An 18,513-nucleotide genomic window follows, 5' to 3' on the forward strand; every position below is an offset into this window, starting at 1 on the left:
TTAAAAACTGGGTTTCCTGTCCCAGAGTCTTTTTGGTATCCGATGCTTAAGCTCTGAGTAGTGTTTACACGGGACTGTGTCAACAATAGCTTTCTCCCAGAGCTCTCTGAGCTCCCAGCCAGGGAGGCTCCCCTGGCTCCTCCCCCGCCTTCCCCCCCTCGCAGACACTCAGCATGCCACGCCGGCAGTGCTCTGGACCACTCCTGGGCAGCTCTGCAGCGTCTGCTGCTTTGAGCAGCATCGTAAGGGGGTGGGGCTGCAAGCTCCAGTGGGCTGCACAGCATCCATACACACTGCCCTGAGCAGCATGGTAAGGGGGCTGGGCTGGGGCTAGGAGGAGGGGTTGGATAAGGAGCAGGGAGCAGTTGGAGCGGGCGCAGGTTCTCGGGGGGGGGTGGTCAGGGAATGGGGTGGGGTGAGTTGGGTACAGTCACTGCCCCAGAAAGTCCCAGCCAGGGTGGGGCTCAGCTGGGGCAGCTCCCCAGGCCAAGGGGCCCCGACTTGCGGCCCTAGGGAGGGTGCAAGGTGTAGGGCTCAGTGTTATAGAAGGGGGCTGTTGGAAACAGGGCCGGTTCTAGGCACCAGCAAAACAAGCAGGTGCTTGGGGGGCACGTTTCTAGGGACAGCATTCTGGTGCCGGCCATGCTGTCCCTAGAAATGTGCCCCAGCTAACCTCCACCTGCTCCCCTGACTGTGCCGCCACCGCTCCACTTCTCCCCACTCCCTCCCAGGCTTGCCGCGTGCTTGTTTTGCGTGGCAAGGCTGGGAGGGAGGGAGAGAGAAGCCGAGCGGCGGTGTGCTCAGGGGAGGTGGTGGTGGTGGAGCGGAGGTGGGCTGGGGGAGGGAGCGGTTCCTCCACTCTCCCCCCCCACCCGTTACTTCCTGTGCCCCCCTCGCTCACCTCCACTCTCCCCCCCATTACTTCCTGTGCCCCCCTCCGTCACTTCCGCTTTGCCTGCTCCCCTAAACGCGCTGCCTCTCCCTCGCCTGAGAGGGAGGGGGAGAAGTGGAACAGTAGCGTGTTCAGGGGAACAGGCGGAGCGGAGGTGAGCTAGGGCGGAGGGTTGCGGGGGGAAGCCATAGGAAGCAATGGGAGGGGGAAAGAAATGTGGCCCACCCGGGGGAGGAGGTGGGGCTGGGGATTTGGGGTAGGGGTTGGGAAGGGGCAGAGCTAGGGCAGGGGGGCACGAAAAAGAAGTGGGGGTGGCCAAAAATTTTTTTGCTTGGGACGGCAAAAATCCTAAAGCTGGTCCTGGTTGGAGAAGGGGTTTGGTGCTGGGGGGGGAGGGTGCATGGAGCAGCACTGTTTGGGGGACGTGGGGCTATGGAAGAGCTGCGGGGCCCCGCGTCCTGTCTCGGGGCAGGGGCCGGGCTGTGGCTGGTACCTGCACTGTGCAGCCATCCAGGCAGCCACTCCAGGGCCCCACACGCAGAGGCTGATCCAATGCCGCCTTGCTCAGCAGCCGCGGCCGATCTCCATGCTGCTTCGTGCCCGGCCCAGGGAGCATGACCGGCTGTACTGGGCAGGGAGATCAGGCACTGTGTGACTGGGCACCGCATAGGGCCGGGGAGCCGGGCCCCTGGCAGCAGCAGCCTCCTCTGCCCCAGGAGCTGGGCAGGGCCGGCTGGTGCCATGGCTGGGGGCTGCCTTGGGTGAGCCCCCCTCAGTCTCTCCTGCGCCTGTGCTGTGGGGCTGTCTGGCCTCCGCCACTGAGGGGCGCTCACATCCCGCGGTGGGGAGTTGGGCAGACTGTAGCCTTTCCCTGCAGGGAGCCACTGCCCGACATGCTGGGAGCAACCCCACTGATGCAAGGGCTGCAGGACTCCTGCACCACCAGCAGGTACCTGGGATGGAGAACAGGCCTGGGAAGGGTAGGGGAGCAGGACAGAGCCTACGGGGGCGGGAGGGGACACGACATCCCTTAAATCAGCACTTTTTTAGGGAACCGGTGGTTAAGTTTTTTTGGCAGCTCATCACTGCCTGCAGCAATAGTCGGCTGAGGCTCTAGGGCCTAGACGTTCCTTTTGTGGGAGGTCCTCCAGATGAAATGAGTAGAACACTTTCTATTTCCAGGCCAGAATTATGAGGTGTACCCAGAACTGCTGCCTTAGGCTCCAGAACCCCTCAATGGGGTTCCCTAACCAAAGTGTCCTTGAATCCTCAGCACTGAATTCTTGAAAACCATTCCCAGACCCAAACTGAAGTTCTTTCTCAGATCTGCTCCACTATCATCTACAGAGGCTGGATTTGCATGCTTCTGGCTTTGTGCAATGTACTAAAATTGACATCCCCTAAGCTTCCTAGGAGCAACTTTTTCAAAATAAAAAATTAGCAGTCACTCTTGGGACTACTGGGACTACGCTTCCTTGGTATTGAAAGCCTCTGTTGCAACTCGATTGGGCCTTCTGGTGTCACATCTCTGATCTTTCCATCCTGGAGCCTGTTCTGCTGCAGTGCCAGGAAGATCTAGGGCTTTCATCCTTCATCTTTTTGTAGCAGATAATCTATTTCTAATGCAGATGCCTCAGAAGTGTTTTTATATTGGTTTAAATTTACCTGACCCTGGACACTCAAGCGACAATGCCCACTTAACTTGTAGATCTGATATTTTCAGATGAGATTAAGAATGCCAATTATAGTACCAATGTAGCAATTTTAATGTACTGTAGAACCAAGGAATAGGCAAATTGCCTCTTCTTGTGGGGCAAATTTAAGTCCTGTTACTGGCTGACTGGCTGCAAGTATCCAAGGTATCCTTTAAGCTGGAAAATTGGTACCTGACCTCCTACTGTTGTGTCTGAGTGTATTCTTGTTTCTCTCTAGACTCTAGTCCACAGAGAGGTTCCATGACAGTGTAATTAGGTAATGCCTTTATTTATAAAACTAATTACAAAGATACAACAGTTTCCTGATGCTATGTACACCTGAACCACATATGTTTCAGGTCACTGAAAATACTCATCAGGGAGTTCAGTTGTCACCTACTTTACTGTATATTCTGTAATATTTCCAGATGGAGAGACTGGGATATTCACGTTGTTTTCCAGTCTTCTTAAGGTTTGTGGACTCTGTAGGAGATGAACACTAAATCTAAGAGTTATTGATTTTTTGAGAGCTGTTTGTCTAGTCTGTGAGACTTTCTCCCTGTGTCTAGGAAGATTCTTTGAACAGAGTTCTTGTATACAACAGCACAAATGTGTCTTCAGTTTTCTGTCTTACCTGTTCTGCATGGGCAGCAAATCCTGACTACCCTTTATTACGAAGGAGAGAGACTCTTCCAGTTCTGCTCCAGGGTCATACAAGTAGTGTTGGCATATTCCCTTTTCTTGGACTGGAATCAAGAACTCCTCTGTTCATTCTGCTTCCGTTATTTCAGGAGATCTGTTGGTAGTGGAGCCAAGATATCTCCATAGTCCTAATCAGGTCTTGGCAGTCTTGTCTTCAAATGTCTTAGGTCTGATGTTAGCACCACTTTGCAGTTTACTGAGTCTGTGTTTTCAGGTTCTGGTAGGAGTATCCACTGGAGCTTGGATCTTCTCAGTTGACATCCCAACTTTTGCAGAACACTCAAATATCTCAGCAATCCAGAAGTCTCGGCGATACTATTGAAAAGCAAGAGTGTTTCATAAAACAAACGTCCCTTATTTCTAATGTTGCTGTCTGTTAGATATATCTTCCTACTGTATTTTTCACTACATGCATCTGATGAAGTAAGCTTTAGCCCATGAAAGCTTATGCTCAAATTTTAGTCTATAAGGTGCCACAAGTACTCCTCGTTCTTTCTGCTTTAAACATTAAGAACTGTGGAGTTCTACCAGGCTGCTTTGTTGTGGCTTTAGCTTTCACACTCATATTTGGGCATCTGTTATTACCTTATAATAGCATAGTTCAAAGACACCATTTAATGTCAATAGTCTGGGGTAGGAAGCCCACTAAATTCTGGCATCCTGGGTAAACAGTAGCCAGGCATGATCCATTGAGAATTGTAGTGGTTACTAGCCCACAGTGATGCATCATGATGGGCTGAGTAGTAAGACTCGCTAATTTGGTGGGATAGGCAAAGAATAGGCACGCTGGCACAAGCTGTTTTAGGAAAGTTCAGGTAGCTGTTCAAATCCTTCGTCATCCTGGGAACACTTACCATTTTGAAAGGTTGAGGCCCTGGCTTTTTTTGCCTTTGTACTTACTAATTTTTCACTTTTTTCCCCCTTCCCTATAAGCCCTGTCACTCTTAGAATTTTTACCAAACTGGGAAAACAGCTTCAAATACTGTTAAAGCTAAAGGGCTTCTCAGTAATGGTGAAGGAGGGTCGGGGGGAGAACCATAGCACAGCTTTTAAAAAATCCTGTCTAGCCACTGATGGGTAACATAGATGAGAATTGTTCAGCCACAGACTTGCTTGATAACTGAATTTTGACACATACTTCTCCCAGGGGTGTAGAAACTCTTGCTATGGAATTTCTAGCATACATGGCTAGGTAAAGAATCTTTTTGAGTAAAGATTTCTTTGAGAAATCCATTGGTTGTAGGCTTGTCTGTCTTTCCTAATGTAGCAAAAAGCAGGCTATCAAACTGAACTTGTTAAGCAACTAGGGATAAACTGTAATGAAGGTGGATTTAACCCCTTAGTACCCATTTGTTATGGGAACTCTGTGCTTAAATCCCTAAGGCTCACTTCTAAGTTAAATCCTGTCTGCCCTTCTGTCTGAAGAGAGAGCTGCAAAGAAACTGAATTATGTATGAACTTCTGTACTGACTGTCTCAACAGTAGCTGCATTCAGCACAGAAGTTCTTAAAGGAACACTGACCTAAACTTTATTCTGAAAATGACTAACTTCATGCAATTACAAGTAACACCTAAGATGACTACAACAGAAAAGTTAAGGGGGGGGGGAAATTGCTTTCATTTGCCTCTTGCATTTGACATTACTTCCTGTACAGTAAGTGTGTTTCCCCTGTATTTCCTGGCTGTCAGATTCTCTTACTGAAAAGACCCTATGAACAGAGGTGCTGTTAACTCTTCCTAATTTTTAAAAATATCTTAAAAAAAAAACCAAAAAAAAAACCTAAAAATGTACTTTAGCATAAACTGAATTTTGAAAGTCAATTGAAATAAACCTCAAGTGGACAGTGTCTCTCTCTACAAGTATTTTAACACTCCACCCCCTTCCTTCCCACAAAACACATACAAGAATTAGGGCACGTCTACACTGGCAGATTTACAGCACTGTCAGTTACAGTGCCGGTCAGAGCGCTGAAGGAAAACTGCTGTTCACACTGACAGCTGTCTGCACAATAGCGTGTTCACACTTGCAGCACTTGCAACACTATTCAGAGCAGTGCACTCTGGGCAGCTGTCCCACAGAACACCTTTCTCTTTTGCCACTAAGACTTGTGGGAAGGGGGGTGGAGGGAGAGGAGTCACGGGGCATCCTGGGTCCAGTCCCAATGCCCTGTGATGCATTGCTTTGCATCCCAGCAATCCCTGTGCTTCAGTCTAGATACGGCACCATCTTTCAAGGGCCAGTGTACTGTGCTCCCTGCCCTGCCTCTTTTGGGCTACAGGAATGGATCCCGAACTGCTGACCAGTATGCTGCTCCCTCTGACCAACATGTCATGAGTGGCAGTGAAGTTATCCCTTAAACTACAAAGGCAAGAGGAGTGCAACATTGATCTTGCCACACATAGTAGTTACAACACAAGGTTGCTTGTGGTATTCATGGAGGTGCTGACCACAGTGGAACGCTGCTTTTGGGCTCAGGAAACAAGCACTGAGTGGTAGGATCACGTTGTGATGCATGTCTGGGATGGCGAGCAGTGGCTGCAGAACTTTTGGATGAGGAAAGCCACATTCATGGGACTGTGTGATGAGCTCACCCCAGCCCTGTGGCACAAGGACATGAGAATGAGAGCCACCCTGTTGCTGGAGAAGCACATGGTGATTGCACTGTGGAGGCTGGCTACTCCAGACTGCTGCCAATTGGTCGCTAACCAGTTTGGAGTACAAAAGTTGACCGTTGGATTCATGTTGATGGAAGTGTGCAGGGCCATTAATCACATCCTGCTCTGAAAGGCCATGATTGGGCAATGTGCATGACATTGTGGATGGCTTTGCACAAATGGGCTTCCCTAACTGTGGAGGGGCAATAGATAGTACGCACATTCCAATTCTGGCACCAGACCACCTAGTCTCAGAGTACATTAATTGCAAGAGGTATTTCTGAATGGCTGTCCAGGTGCTTGTGGATCACTGTGAGGGTTTCACAGACATTTAATGCAGGTTTGTCCAGAAAGGTGCATGACACGGGCATCTTTCGGAACACTGGCCTGTTCAGGAAGCTGCAAGGAGGGGCTTTCTTCCTGGACTAGAAAATCACCATAGGGGAAGTAAAAATGCGCATTGTGATCCTGGGAGACCCCGCCTCCCCCTTAATGCAGTAGCTTATGAAGCCAACTTGATAGCAGCAAGGAGCGGTTCAACAGGCTGAGCAAGTGCAGAATGACTGAGTGTGCATTAGACTGTTTAAAAGCCTGCTGGCGATGCCTGTATGGGAAGCTGGACTTGGCCGATGACAATATTCCTATGCTTATAGCTGCATGCTGTACGCTCAATAATATTTTGTGAAGGGAAGGCTGAAAGCTTCACTCAGGGCCGGACTGCAGAGGCTCAGCACATGGAGGTGGAGTTTGAACAGCCAGAGACCAGGGCTATTAGAGGGGCACAGTGTAGGGCATAAGGATCAGGGATGCCCTGAGGCAGCAATTTTAAGCTGAAAGCCACTAATATTTGTTGCTATGCTCAGAGGAGGAGGGGTCCTGGGATGGCTACAGATTTGTGTATGTCCAGGGATCACACCCAACCTTCTCCTTTGTGCGTACAGTGCACCCAGTGCAGTACTTCAGCAGGGCCAAACGGCAGTGGAATGCTGCGGGTAGAGAGTGGAGCCAGGAGGTTGATAAGGGGGGTGGTGGTGGTGTGGGGGGGGGCACATGAAAGAGCGAGTTTTGCAACAGTGGCTGCAGGGGAGGGCAGGCGCGGAGCTGCTCGGTTTGAAAAACTAGTATCACCTGGACCATGTCTGCTTGGCGCTCCATAATGCTTAAGAGCAGCTCTGTGGCTTCTTTCTGGTGTGCCACGTTTTCCTTTCAGTCCCTCTTCTTGCTGTCCCGCCACTCCTTCAGTTCCCGTTTCCAAGTGGCTGAGTGCATCATAACCTCATGAAGAAAGTCCTCAATTCTCCTTGGCCACTTTCTAATTCTGCACCGCTTTTCTGCCACTGATAACAGAGAGGCTGGGCTCCCAAGGTCATCTCTGAAGTTTAAATGCAATGTTTTACAGAAGCAGTATTGTTTGCAACACAGAACACTGATTCAGGGCTTTAAAACACAGCCAGTACTCACCTGTCAAAAACTGGCTGATGCAGGCAAGCGCACATGAGCCACAAGATCCCCAAAATGGTGAGTAGCCTCAGGATAAATCACTCTTCCCGGACCCTGCTGTACACTGGGCACATGGCTCTTGAGTAGAGCCAGCACTGTAAGGAGGGCCTGATAATCATTCCTGTCCCCACACTTTCCACAGGAGGTGATCATTATGGAAGATATCTCGCTGCTGAGCATGAGCAGGGAATCAAGGGAGGGTCTTCTCCAAGCCTGAGGCTTCCGCCCCAGCCCCTATGCAGCTTACCTGAGTGCAGCAATGTTTCCTTGATCTCTGAGGGAGATTCCCGTGAAGTGAGGGAGTCTATCAACAGCCTGTTCTGCTGCTCAGACTAGGCATGTGGTAGGAGACAAGCCGGCTTTCTCCATCCATCCATCCTGCCCCTAGCAATTCACTTCAGCAATTCCCTAAATCTGATCCACTTACTAGGGGCCTCCTCTCCTGTTCGCGCTTTGCCAAGATCTGATTGCTGTGACTGGTTAGGCTCCTCCGGGGTAGAAAAGATCTCCTGACTGCATGCATCTCTGGCCTCAGAGTCATCCTCTGCCTCTGGATCTCCCTCACCCTCTTCATCCAAGATTTCCTCCTCCTGGCTTGCTCCGCTCTTGACTGGCACACGAGCCAATGAAGTGTCCACAGGGGCCTTCGCAGTGGAGGTGGGGTCACCACCGAATATTGCGTCCAGGTCTTTGTAGAACCAGCAATTCGTGGGCGCAGCACCGGAGAGGTAGTTTGCCTCCCGCACCTTGTGGTAGGCGTTCCACAGCTCCTTCACTTTGACCCTGCACTGCGGTGTGTCTCAGCCGTGGCCCCTTTCTATCATGCATCTAGAAATCTGTCCATAGGTACCATAATTCCGATGGCTGGAGCACAGCTGGGACTGCACAGCTTCCTCTCCCCAAATGCTGATGAGGTCCAGCAGCTTGACATTGCTCCAAGCGGGGGAATTGCCTGGTGCGTGGAGCAGGCTTGGTCACCTGGAAAAATGCACTGAGACCACTGCACGCATCACCAAGCAAATGGGAAGGGGACTTTCAAAATTCTAAAGGAATGTACAGGGTGGGGATGACGGTTGGTCACCTGAGGGCAGGGCAGTATTGTTCAAACCGATGACCAGAGAGGTGAAAGCAGGTATTGTGGGACACCTCCCAGAGGCCAATCGCAGCGCTGTAATCACCACCATGTCTACACTGGCACCGCAGCGCTGTAGCCCCGGCGCAGAAACCTCTCTGCCTCTCGGCGGGGTGGTGTTTTTTAAGAGCGCTACAACTGTGCAGTTTCTGCGCACTGAGTGGCGTGGCAGTGTGTATGCCTCAGGAGTTACAGCGCAGAAAGCTGCTTTACTGTGCAGAAACTTGTCAGTGTAGATGGGGCCTTAGTTCTCAGCATGCATACGTTTGACCTCACTAGTGCTGTTGCCCTCCAGACTGTCTTCAGTGAATGAGAGAGCACCAAGGGAATTTTTTGAGGAAAATTTAGCCTTTTGGGCAAAGTTTAAAAGCACTTCTGTGCAACTTCCACCCTAGTTTCAGCTAACTTGGTCTACATTTTTTGCTTTGCAATTTTCCTATAAAGGAAATTGACAAACTTGAGTGACACAATAAAATCAAGGAAGTTAATTTGTGTTGCAACAATACTGCTTTTGCATTTAACAATGCTCTCTCTCTGGCATGTGAAATGTTAAGCGCAATTAAGCACTCAATTCAGGAAGTCACAAGCTGACTGTTCATTCAGTCTTAACGCACATGGAAGGACACCTGATTATCAGTAAGTGATTCAGGAACACTTGTTTCCACTAAATCACTGTCACTTGAGATTGAACTACAAATCAGATTAAGCTTTGCTGAATGACACTTTTTTCTTAACCTGTGTAAAACTAGAAGACTAATTCTATTGAAATATGGTATGTCTACACGACTTCCTAAAGACTTCTGAACCTGCATTATTTTGAAGTCTTTATAGATTAAAAAAAAAAAAAAGACCAGCATATTTATGCTAAACACTGGAAGTCATAACTTCCTTAAACTTCCATCTTCCCCTTTCTTGGAGAAGTCATCTCCTTTTTGTTTCCGCACTTTGTTTAAGCAGTAACAGTTTATCCCAAGACTATCCAAATTATTCCCTTGAAGTCTTCTACTAAATGCTCGCAATAAATGAGCAAGTGTGTGTGTGTATGTGGGGGGGGGAGGGAGATAATTGTTTGTTCTCTACTGATTAAAGTGTTTCCTAATACTTATTTAGACATTACCACATCATATATGTTTGAGTTCAGCTGGGTTTGGGCCGCATTATTCTAGACGCTGTACAGACATAGAAACCAGTCTGTGCCCCAAAGAGCTTGCAGTAGTCTGAAAGCTAAGCTCATCTCCTTGTTCCTGGGCTGGCTGTCTTAAGGCCTGCCAGCACAATTTAAGGAGACTGGCCAACTTGAGTTTAGAAGGAAAAGGGAACAAAACTTTAGAACACTCTTCAGTGGCTGCATGTAGCACTCCATCAGACTAACTTTCTCTCTCTCTCTAGCTATCTACCATGTAAACAATACATTTTTCTTGAAAAGATTATTCAGCTACCTTCCTGAAGTCTTTAGTTTCAACATCTATTTAGGATAAATCTCTCCTAGGATTTTCAGAGTGAGGAAGGATATTCTGGCAAGAGGCATTTCTGGATCTCAGTTCACTTGTGTCTATTCCATGTTTCTTGCATTGTCTATGTAACCTTCTAAAATTGCATAGAGGGAAGTTTTTCTTTTTGAAAAATGGGACATATTACTCAAATCTGACTAAATAGAAGTTGCTCTCTTACTAGTTTTTAGAATTACTAACGGCTTGGCAAATGCTCCAAAGCTATCAGGTTGACACAGGATATAGTATGGAGTTGAAGTTCAGGCTTTGGAAGTGACCTCTCATGTAAGAATGTCCTACACTTCCAAGTGTTCAACTACTGTAAGATGCTATTTTAACACACATACATGAGGGCAGAATGGAACCTGCTGTAACACTTAAACTTTCTTTACTCTTTTATGTAGCAAAAAGTGTGTAACATCAATTATTTTGCAGTATAGCATTTGTTTCTCTACTGTTAAGTTCTCTTCCAAACAATAAATTGTAATTGAATGACAATTAGTCATTCTCTTCATTAAAACAGGACTCTTCATCCAGTTCACTTTTTTTTTAAAGGTGGCCCTCCTGAACAAGAGAGAGTAATGTTGGGAGACAGAGGCTATAAAGCTGACTTTGCTAGCCCAGTCAATGTTTGTCTACAGTCTTAATTAAAAAAAAAAAATGCAGATTTTCCGTTAGCTGTAGAGTGTACAGTATAGAGTAACCGTTTCCTGCCTTGTGACATTGTAGGCTAGAGAGGGATAACTTTTTAACAAATGCAACATACGCTGATCAAAATATTGCTCTAAGGTTCCTTTGGGCCAGGGATAGGGTGGAGAGCTGGTGGAAGAAAAGACAAAAGCTGAAAAGCATGAAGACCCATGAGATGTGGGTATGCTGACCAATATGATTTTCTATTTCAGAAGCACCTAGGGTACATTGTACAGCATGCAAACTACTCTATAAAAACATTGGCAATGGGATTGTGCGCTCTTTATAAGATGAACCATGGACCAGGCAGAGAAAGGGCGGGAAAAGGAAAAGATTGCCATGGCACTGAATAGTTGAAGCACTGAAGCATGTTTTTCCCCAAGAGCATACAGGAAATCTGTAGCAGTATGAGAAATTGAATCCAGATCTTTTAATGAAGGCACTGGCAGAACATCCGTCTGTCTCCCATCACCTTGACAAAATCCCAGACAAAAGTCTCTTCTGAAGATAAGTCTCCTGGCCAGTTCCTTGACCCTCAGTCTCTGTTTGAATTTAGTTTGTTCCGGTTTCTCCACTTGTTCTTAATGCTAGCTATTGCTTTTGTCACTTGTAAAACTTGTTATGTTTTTTTTCTCCTAGGTTGATCCCAAAGACTACACGTTTTCTGGACTTAAGGAGGAAACTGTGGGCCGTTTACCTGGAAAAGTTGCAGGGCAACAATTTGTCATTCAGGACTGTGAGAACTGTAATATCTACATCTTTGACCATTCTGCCACAATCACAATTGATGATTGTACAAGCTGTCGAATCTTTCTAGGACCCGTAAAAGGCAGTGTGTTTTTCCGTGACTGCAAAGATTGTAAATGTGTAGTGGCGTGCCAACAATTTCGCACCCGGGACTGCAGAAAGTTGGAAGTATTCTTGTGCTGTGCCACCCAACCCATTATTGAGTCATCCACAGGTATGAAATTTGGCTGTTTCCAGTACTACTATCCAGAGCTGGCTTTACAATTCAAAGATGCTGGACTGAGTATCTTCAATAACACATGGAGCAACATCCATGACTTTACACCTGTGTCGGGAGAAAACAATTGGAGTCTACTACCTGAAGATGCCATTGTTCAGGATTATGTCCCCTTACCTACATCTGAGGAACTAAAAGTAATCAGAATTTCTACAGATACCACAAAGAGCATAATTCCAATAACCCGGGGTGGGAGGCAGAAGAGCAGTGAGGAATCGTGTCTGGCAGTATTCTTTGCTGGAGACTACACAACTGCAAATGCTAGAAAGTTAATTGATGAGGTAAGACACATTTTTCTATTTCTAGCTTCTTGACTTTCCAATTTCATATCTTTCGGAATAAATTGCAAATTCTCATAGCTTACTGAAGTGAAGATACTGAAGTTCAAACTGGCTTGCTTCTGGATGTCTACTAAAATACTTTTCAGTATGTAGTTTTGGTGTGTTTGGAAAAAAATGTGAAACTGTTATCCCCAAACTTGTTTTTCATGATGCATTTTCTTGCACTGATTTGGGTATTTATTATGTACCCATAACTGCCATCAGAACATGAGCTCAGATGGTTCAATCTTACTCTGATACCTATCAAACTTGAGGGATATATGGGAACACCAAAAGTTACTTTTAGAGTGACATTTTACATGCACAAGTAATTTATTTTTACTTGGGTAAGACTCCAGTTGGAAGCTAATGGAAGCTTTCTTGGAAGTGTAGATACAATATCTTCAGATAACTTCTCTGCATGGCGAAGTTTTTCCATTTTAGGACTAAAACCGTAAACTTGTGGATGGCTTTAAAAAACAATCTTGACTAGTAGATAAAAGCCAGATGCTGCATTTGTGGGTTAGAGAGGAGCCTGATCCAGGTTTGGTATCTATTGCAGCTAAAGAAAAGCTAATGGTATTCAACACCTTTGCAAGTTGGGCAATTAGCTTCAGTAGTATTTGTAGGTGTTCAGCACATGTACATTTTTAATTTGAAACTACTAAAAAAAACTTTAGTTTCAGGTAGGGGAATAGAACAGAAGCAAAGATTGGATGAATGGAATGAAAAGATAAGTAAAACTGAGTCTTCAAGTGTTGTGAAGAAAGTGCTTTTCCCTTTGAACTAGGGAAGAAGAGAATAAATTGAGAAGGTTATCTTGTGGTTTAATAGTCAGAGGGGAAAATTATGTATTATACTCCCATGTAACTTATTTGGTCTTCTGCTTTCAGAAAAGCCAAACATTCTGTCCTCACTATATATCAGTGATGTTAAGAGCTGTTTTTAATATGGATACCTTGTTTGTTACCAGATGACTGGCAAAGGCTTTTTGTTGGTTCAGACTAAGGAAGTTTCAATGAAAGCAGAGGATGCTCAAAGAGTGTTCCAGCAGAGTGCATCTGACTTCATTCCTTTGCTTGAAAAAGGTAAGTAGTCTTAAAATATCACTTAAAAGTGATAGCCCCCCAACACATACAACTCAGTTTCTAGTCCATCTTAGTGTATTCCCTCTGGCTGTAGATAATCCTTCAAAAGAAGGGGGGAAATGGCTTGAGCCGCAGTAGCAGTACAATCACTGAAATCAATGGAAGGTCTTTCTGTTTGCTTCAGTAGGCTTTGGATCAGGCCCTGAATGAAGTGGTGAATTCCTTCCTGATCCCTCCAGGCAATGCTCCAAAGCTGATCTAACCCATGCTTAGTGTGGCTGTCTCCTAGTGAAAGGACCACGTGGGTCTTAGGTGATGGCTTAGGAAATAAATTCATGCTTTTAGATCCAGATCTTGCATGTTCAGTCCCTGCTGCTGGTAAACAACAAAGGTGTTGGATTAACTCTGTAATTCACAAAGAAAAAGGCTAGAACTTGGCATGGCAGACCAAAATAGAATCCCAGTTTGTCATTCGCCATGATGATTCACTATTGTTAAAGGATTTAAAACACAAGAGAATGCTGTTGAAGACCACTAGCTTCAAAGTTAGCATTCATACTTTGTAAGTGGTGAAGTAGACCCTTTTGTATACATTATTTGGAGAAATCAGATACAGCCATAGTGAGCAGTTAAGCATAAATGTTAGTCTTCATAATGCTTAGCATACAAACAGCTTTGTTTTCTTCAAACAGAGAATTGCAAAAGCTGTCATGCTCACGTGGCAGCTCAGGCCTGCTGGAGGCCTATCTTGCAGAGAATTGAGAGAGAACCTTGCTTCAGGATGAAACCTGAATGGTGCATGAGGGCCAGTTGATACTAGGCATGTGTCCAATCTTGTGATCCAGGCAAAAACTTGTGAAGGAATTAGGTCCCAATCCGAATGAACTTTGAGCCATCTCCCAGCTATCCATCAGTCAGTACTGTGACTCTCATTCACACTAAGACTTTTCTTTCATTTTACGACCAACTGCTTTTCAAGAAATTCAACTGGAAATCTGCATTGTTCAGCTGTTTCTACAGCAGCTGTTTTTCAAACATGGAATTGCAGATGTTTTCCTTTGTACACATTTCCCCCCCCCCCCCCAGACAACTTTTGTATTTTCACAGCTCCATTAACCATAGCTTTAATCCCTATCCTGAAGGATGGTGGTTGCAATAGGAACTCTGAGGCTTTATGTGAACAAACCTCAGGGCGCTGTAAGGGATAAAGAAAACAGCAAATCTCTAATCTTCCATTTAAGATAGAAATCTAAAAAAACATTATTAGAGGTGAAACTCTCTTTGTAGGCCCTGTTGTTGCTTTGGAGTTTAATGGAGATGATGCCGTGGAAGGATGTCGAAGCATTATAAATGATGTCTTCAGTGGAACCAAGGTGAGCTATGTTTTTCTCTTGAGGAAATAATTATGACCAGAATCTGCCAGAAAAATATTTCATGATCTAGAAACCTTATTTTTCATTTCCTAAGATCTTGGCAGCCAGCAAGACCTGAAAACATGAGTCTTAATTTTTTGAAACTCACATAGAATTTAATTTACTCCAAAGAAAAGTACTCACCAGTGGGAAGTAGGAAACTTTCCCTGTTGAGTGAAAAGGGGATGCTAAATCATCAATTTCTGAAGAACTTAAGCTTTCCATTTAAAATGTGTGGTTGCAAAAATCTTACCTAATGTACAGTAAGGCAGGGCTGTGTTCTGGGACTTATAAAGTAGACCATGCTGGAGCAATCTGCTCTTAATTCTTGGCAGAGAAATAGGATGAGACTCTGTTGTTTCACTGAAGAGTGATCAGTAGATAGCTTTCAAGGTTCTACTGCATTTGCAAAATGGTCATGGTGATAATCTAAAGATGTACCGATTTTTTTTTTTTTCCCCTGTAACCTAAACGTCCTCATAGTTTAGGTTTCTCACACCATATTTTTCAGATGGCTTTCTCTTCATTTGTTCTAATAATGCTTTCCCTGGGATAGCGTTTGTAGTTTGTCTAAGTTCTTTAATACATGAGCATTTCAAAGTAGATACATCATATGATGCAGCAAGAAACTGGATAATACCCCAATAATCTTTCATCTGTTTGCTTAGCTTTTTATAGACCTTGTTGTGGCATACATTAAGCTAAGGGTATGTCTACACTGCAAACCTAAGTCAACCTATACTAAGTTGACTTACAACCACTGCAGTAATTACATATCCATGTCCACACTACCCTCCTTGTGTCAGTGTTGTGCAGCCTCACAAGGAGTGCTTCCACCGAACTAATAGGGGCAGTGTGGGGAGCTGAGAGCCTCAGCTGCTGCCCCAAGGGTTCCTGGGCTCCTGGTGGGCTGCCCATCCCCATTCCCCACCAGGAACTGGGGGAAGCCACCTGGGCCTTTCCTGCCTGGGGAGTGGGGTATGACTGCCTTGGCTTCTTGGGGGGGGGGGGCCCTGCCTGGCTCCCAGCCTGGGGGCGGGAGAAGCAGGGGGGAAGCTGCTGGGGCTTCTTGCCCCAGCTGGGAGCAGGGTCCAGCTCTCCAGGGAGCTGTGGGCAGCTGGGCTCTAGCCTCCCAGACTTCTTGTCAGTTTCATGGCTCCTGTCCTGAAATTGACAAGATAGCCAAAGTTGGATGCAAGGGATGCAGTGTTTACACAGACACTGTGATGCCTCTTGTGGAGGTGGAGTAGTTATGTTGGTGTAGGAGGGCACGTACATGGATGAGAGGAAATCTGTAGTGTAGACACTGACGCAATTAGGTTGACATAAGGTAGCTTATGCAGTAGAGCAGCTGGGAGGGAGCGGGTGCTCCCCCACTGAGCACACCTGACGCCTTTTTAATTGTTTGGGGCCTTTTTAATTTTTGCTCATCCGGAGGCGCTCCGGGTCTTTGTCGGCCGGTCCGGCACTTCAGCGGCAGGGTCTTCACATGCTCTGGGTCCGGCGGCACTTTGGTGGCGAGGGCCTTCAAAGCTGCTGAGGACCCTGAGCGCTGCCCGGTGAGTACAAGCGTGTGGCACCTTTCTTTGTGTCTGCTCCCCCTGTTTGCTCCATCTAGCTATGCCACTGAGCTTATGTCACACTGACTGTGTAGTGTACGCCAGCCTTCAGGTGCCCAAAACTACGCCTTAGTTTCCATCAAAAGAACAACTCCTTGACTTATTCAATCTGCAAAGTCTTTTGTTAGCAGCCTTTAAGTTGATTTATTGTGAGAAGATGCCAACTTTTCAAGACAGTTTTTCTTTACCCATTGTCATGAGCAATGTTCCCTCTAATTTTTTCCATCCATGTGCGGAATATAATTTTATGTGCACCAATATCAAGGTAATGTGTGGATGTGAACCACCGGTAGAAACAAAAACATAATTTTTTTTAAAAAGTTACCGTAGGGATCATTACTTCAGCCAGGACAGGTTAGGCATTTTAGAACTCACTATTCAAAGAATTAAATTTATGAAATGCACAGACCAGTCAGAAAACTAAAATAACATCACTTTGAAAGAAAAAAATTACAGAGAATATATGTGCATTGCAGGAAGTACCAAGAAGTAACAACACAAGTGTCTGTCTCTAAGCACAGCAGCACTCACCAGAAGGCTCATTCAGACCTCAGCAGCTCCATCCTGCTCCTGAGTCCTGTCCCACTATCCCCGCTCTGCAGAGATGGGTACAGGGGTGGGGGGGAAGGAAGCCCCTGACACCAGCGTGCCCCACCTCCACTCTGCACAGCAAGCAGGAGGGTCCTGGGAGCAGCTGGCCAGAGGCTCCAAGGCAGAGGGCAGGAGCAATCTGGCTGCAGAGCAGTGGGAGGAGAGGCACCTGAACACGTTGCCAGATGTGTGTGGCTCTGCTTATCAAATGCATGGCACTTAGGTCATGAGATCAAACAGCCATAGCATAAGCAGGCCTAAAACCAAACCAGCGTAGGGCAATCAGATGAGAGAAATCCAGATAATTTTGATGTAGCCTTGCTACAACTTTATTCACTTTACCCAAAGAGGAAGATGCCTTATGAATTTCTTAGCATAGAGTTGCTTGAGTAGTGGTCTAAAAATTGCTGCTTTTGAGAAGCTGGCATGTTTTTCTCAGGAAATGAGGTTGAAGTTGGTTGGCTATTCCCAGTTCCTTATTCTAGGTTACAGTTCCTTATTCAAAGGCTGAAGTTGTTTCAGTTACTATTATCAAACTGAATTTTTTATACTTTGCCTACTTCTAAAAATGATATGGAATGGTGTGTTGTCATGATGTTGGGTGTGGCTGTGGACAGAGTATTAAAGTCCCCTTCCCTTGACTGTGTGGTGGTCAAATTCTGATTACATAGCTAATTTAACGTGTACAAATAAGACAACCTCTGGATTACCCTCAAGTAGCATGTCTGTGCCATCACTTCCAGTCCTAAATTGGAAATGACACCCTGCTTTCTGACTTAAAGCTGATTTCTACACACAGCACTTTTCCATGGCAGACTTCATGCCCTCATCTATGTGCAAATGCTTGTTGCATTGAATAAGTAACTGGAACATGGGGTTATCTGGGGAATATTTCTGTTTGCACATAGTCGAAAGACCACTTACATAATAAAACAAGCATTTACATAATGAAGGAGTTTTCCCATTATTTAACTTTTAAAATGCATATTATGAAATATATTTTATGTCACTTTTAGTAGGAAACATAACTTTTTAATTATGGAAATAACCAACTTCAGACTTGTTTCTGCAAGAAGGTATTCATAATCCACTTCAGAAATGGTTCTAGCACCACACTTCTGGCCTTCACCAGCCAGCTGGGGCATGGATCAGTTAACATCTCTTGCCCAGGGGTATGCAGAATGTGCCACTGACGGGTGAATTTTTCCTGATAAAGTTTCAATCTAATACCATGGAGAGCACACTTGGATTCTAAACAGGCTATTTTATCTGCTAGATTTGAAGAGTGCTGTTAAAAATGTTAATTTGGTCACTGGGTGAAAACAACTGTGATTAACTAGATTCTTCACCTGAAACAACTCTGGTCACCACTCTGGATGTTACGGTAGGGGTGAAGAAGCCACTCACGAATTGCACAGCCGCAGTTCACATTTACAAAAACTCCTGGTAAAAGTGGTCTGACTTGAGACTGAGATTTCTGCCACAGGTGCATTAGTAACTTCTTCCAGTGTGAACTGTTAAGGTATTGAACTTCACTCAGTTCAGTTACTGGCTCTACCATAGGCTTCCTTTGTGACATTGGACAGTCACTTAATCTCTGTCGAAGATGCCCGTTTTACAGATGGGGGGGGGGGTTATATTGCTCCCCAGTCCTTTGTCTTGTTACAAAACTTTTGCAGTCTGTCTGAAAACTGTGATGTCCTG

At 45.7% G+C, this 18,513-nt stretch overlaps 1 protein-coding gene across 1 annotated transcript in view; it reads left to right on the forward strand.

Annotated features, from left to right (window-relative positions):
- Positions 1-18,513, forward strand: part of RP2 (RP2 activator of ARL3 GTPase) — a 33,519-nt gene that overhangs the window by 10,964 nt on the left and 4,042 nt on the right. The window contains exons 2-4 of the mRNA XM_084649667.1: positions 11,395-12,060; positions 13,073-13,187; positions 14,475-14,560. Coding sequence (XP_084505793.1) covers positions 11,395-12,060; positions 13,073-13,187; positions 14,475-14,560 — 867 coding nt within the window. The remainder of the gene's footprint in view (positions 1-11,394; positions 12,061-13,072; positions 13,188-14,474; positions 14,561-18,513) is intronic.

The sequence above is a fragment of the Lepidochelys olivacea genome (genome assembly GCF_965140295.1).
Source record: "Lepidochelys olivacea isolate rLepOli2 genome assembly, chromosome: 1".
In the NCBI taxonomy this organism is placed as follows: domain Eukaryota; kingdom Metazoa; phylum Chordata; order Testudines; family Cheloniidae; genus Lepidochelys; species Lepidochelys olivacea.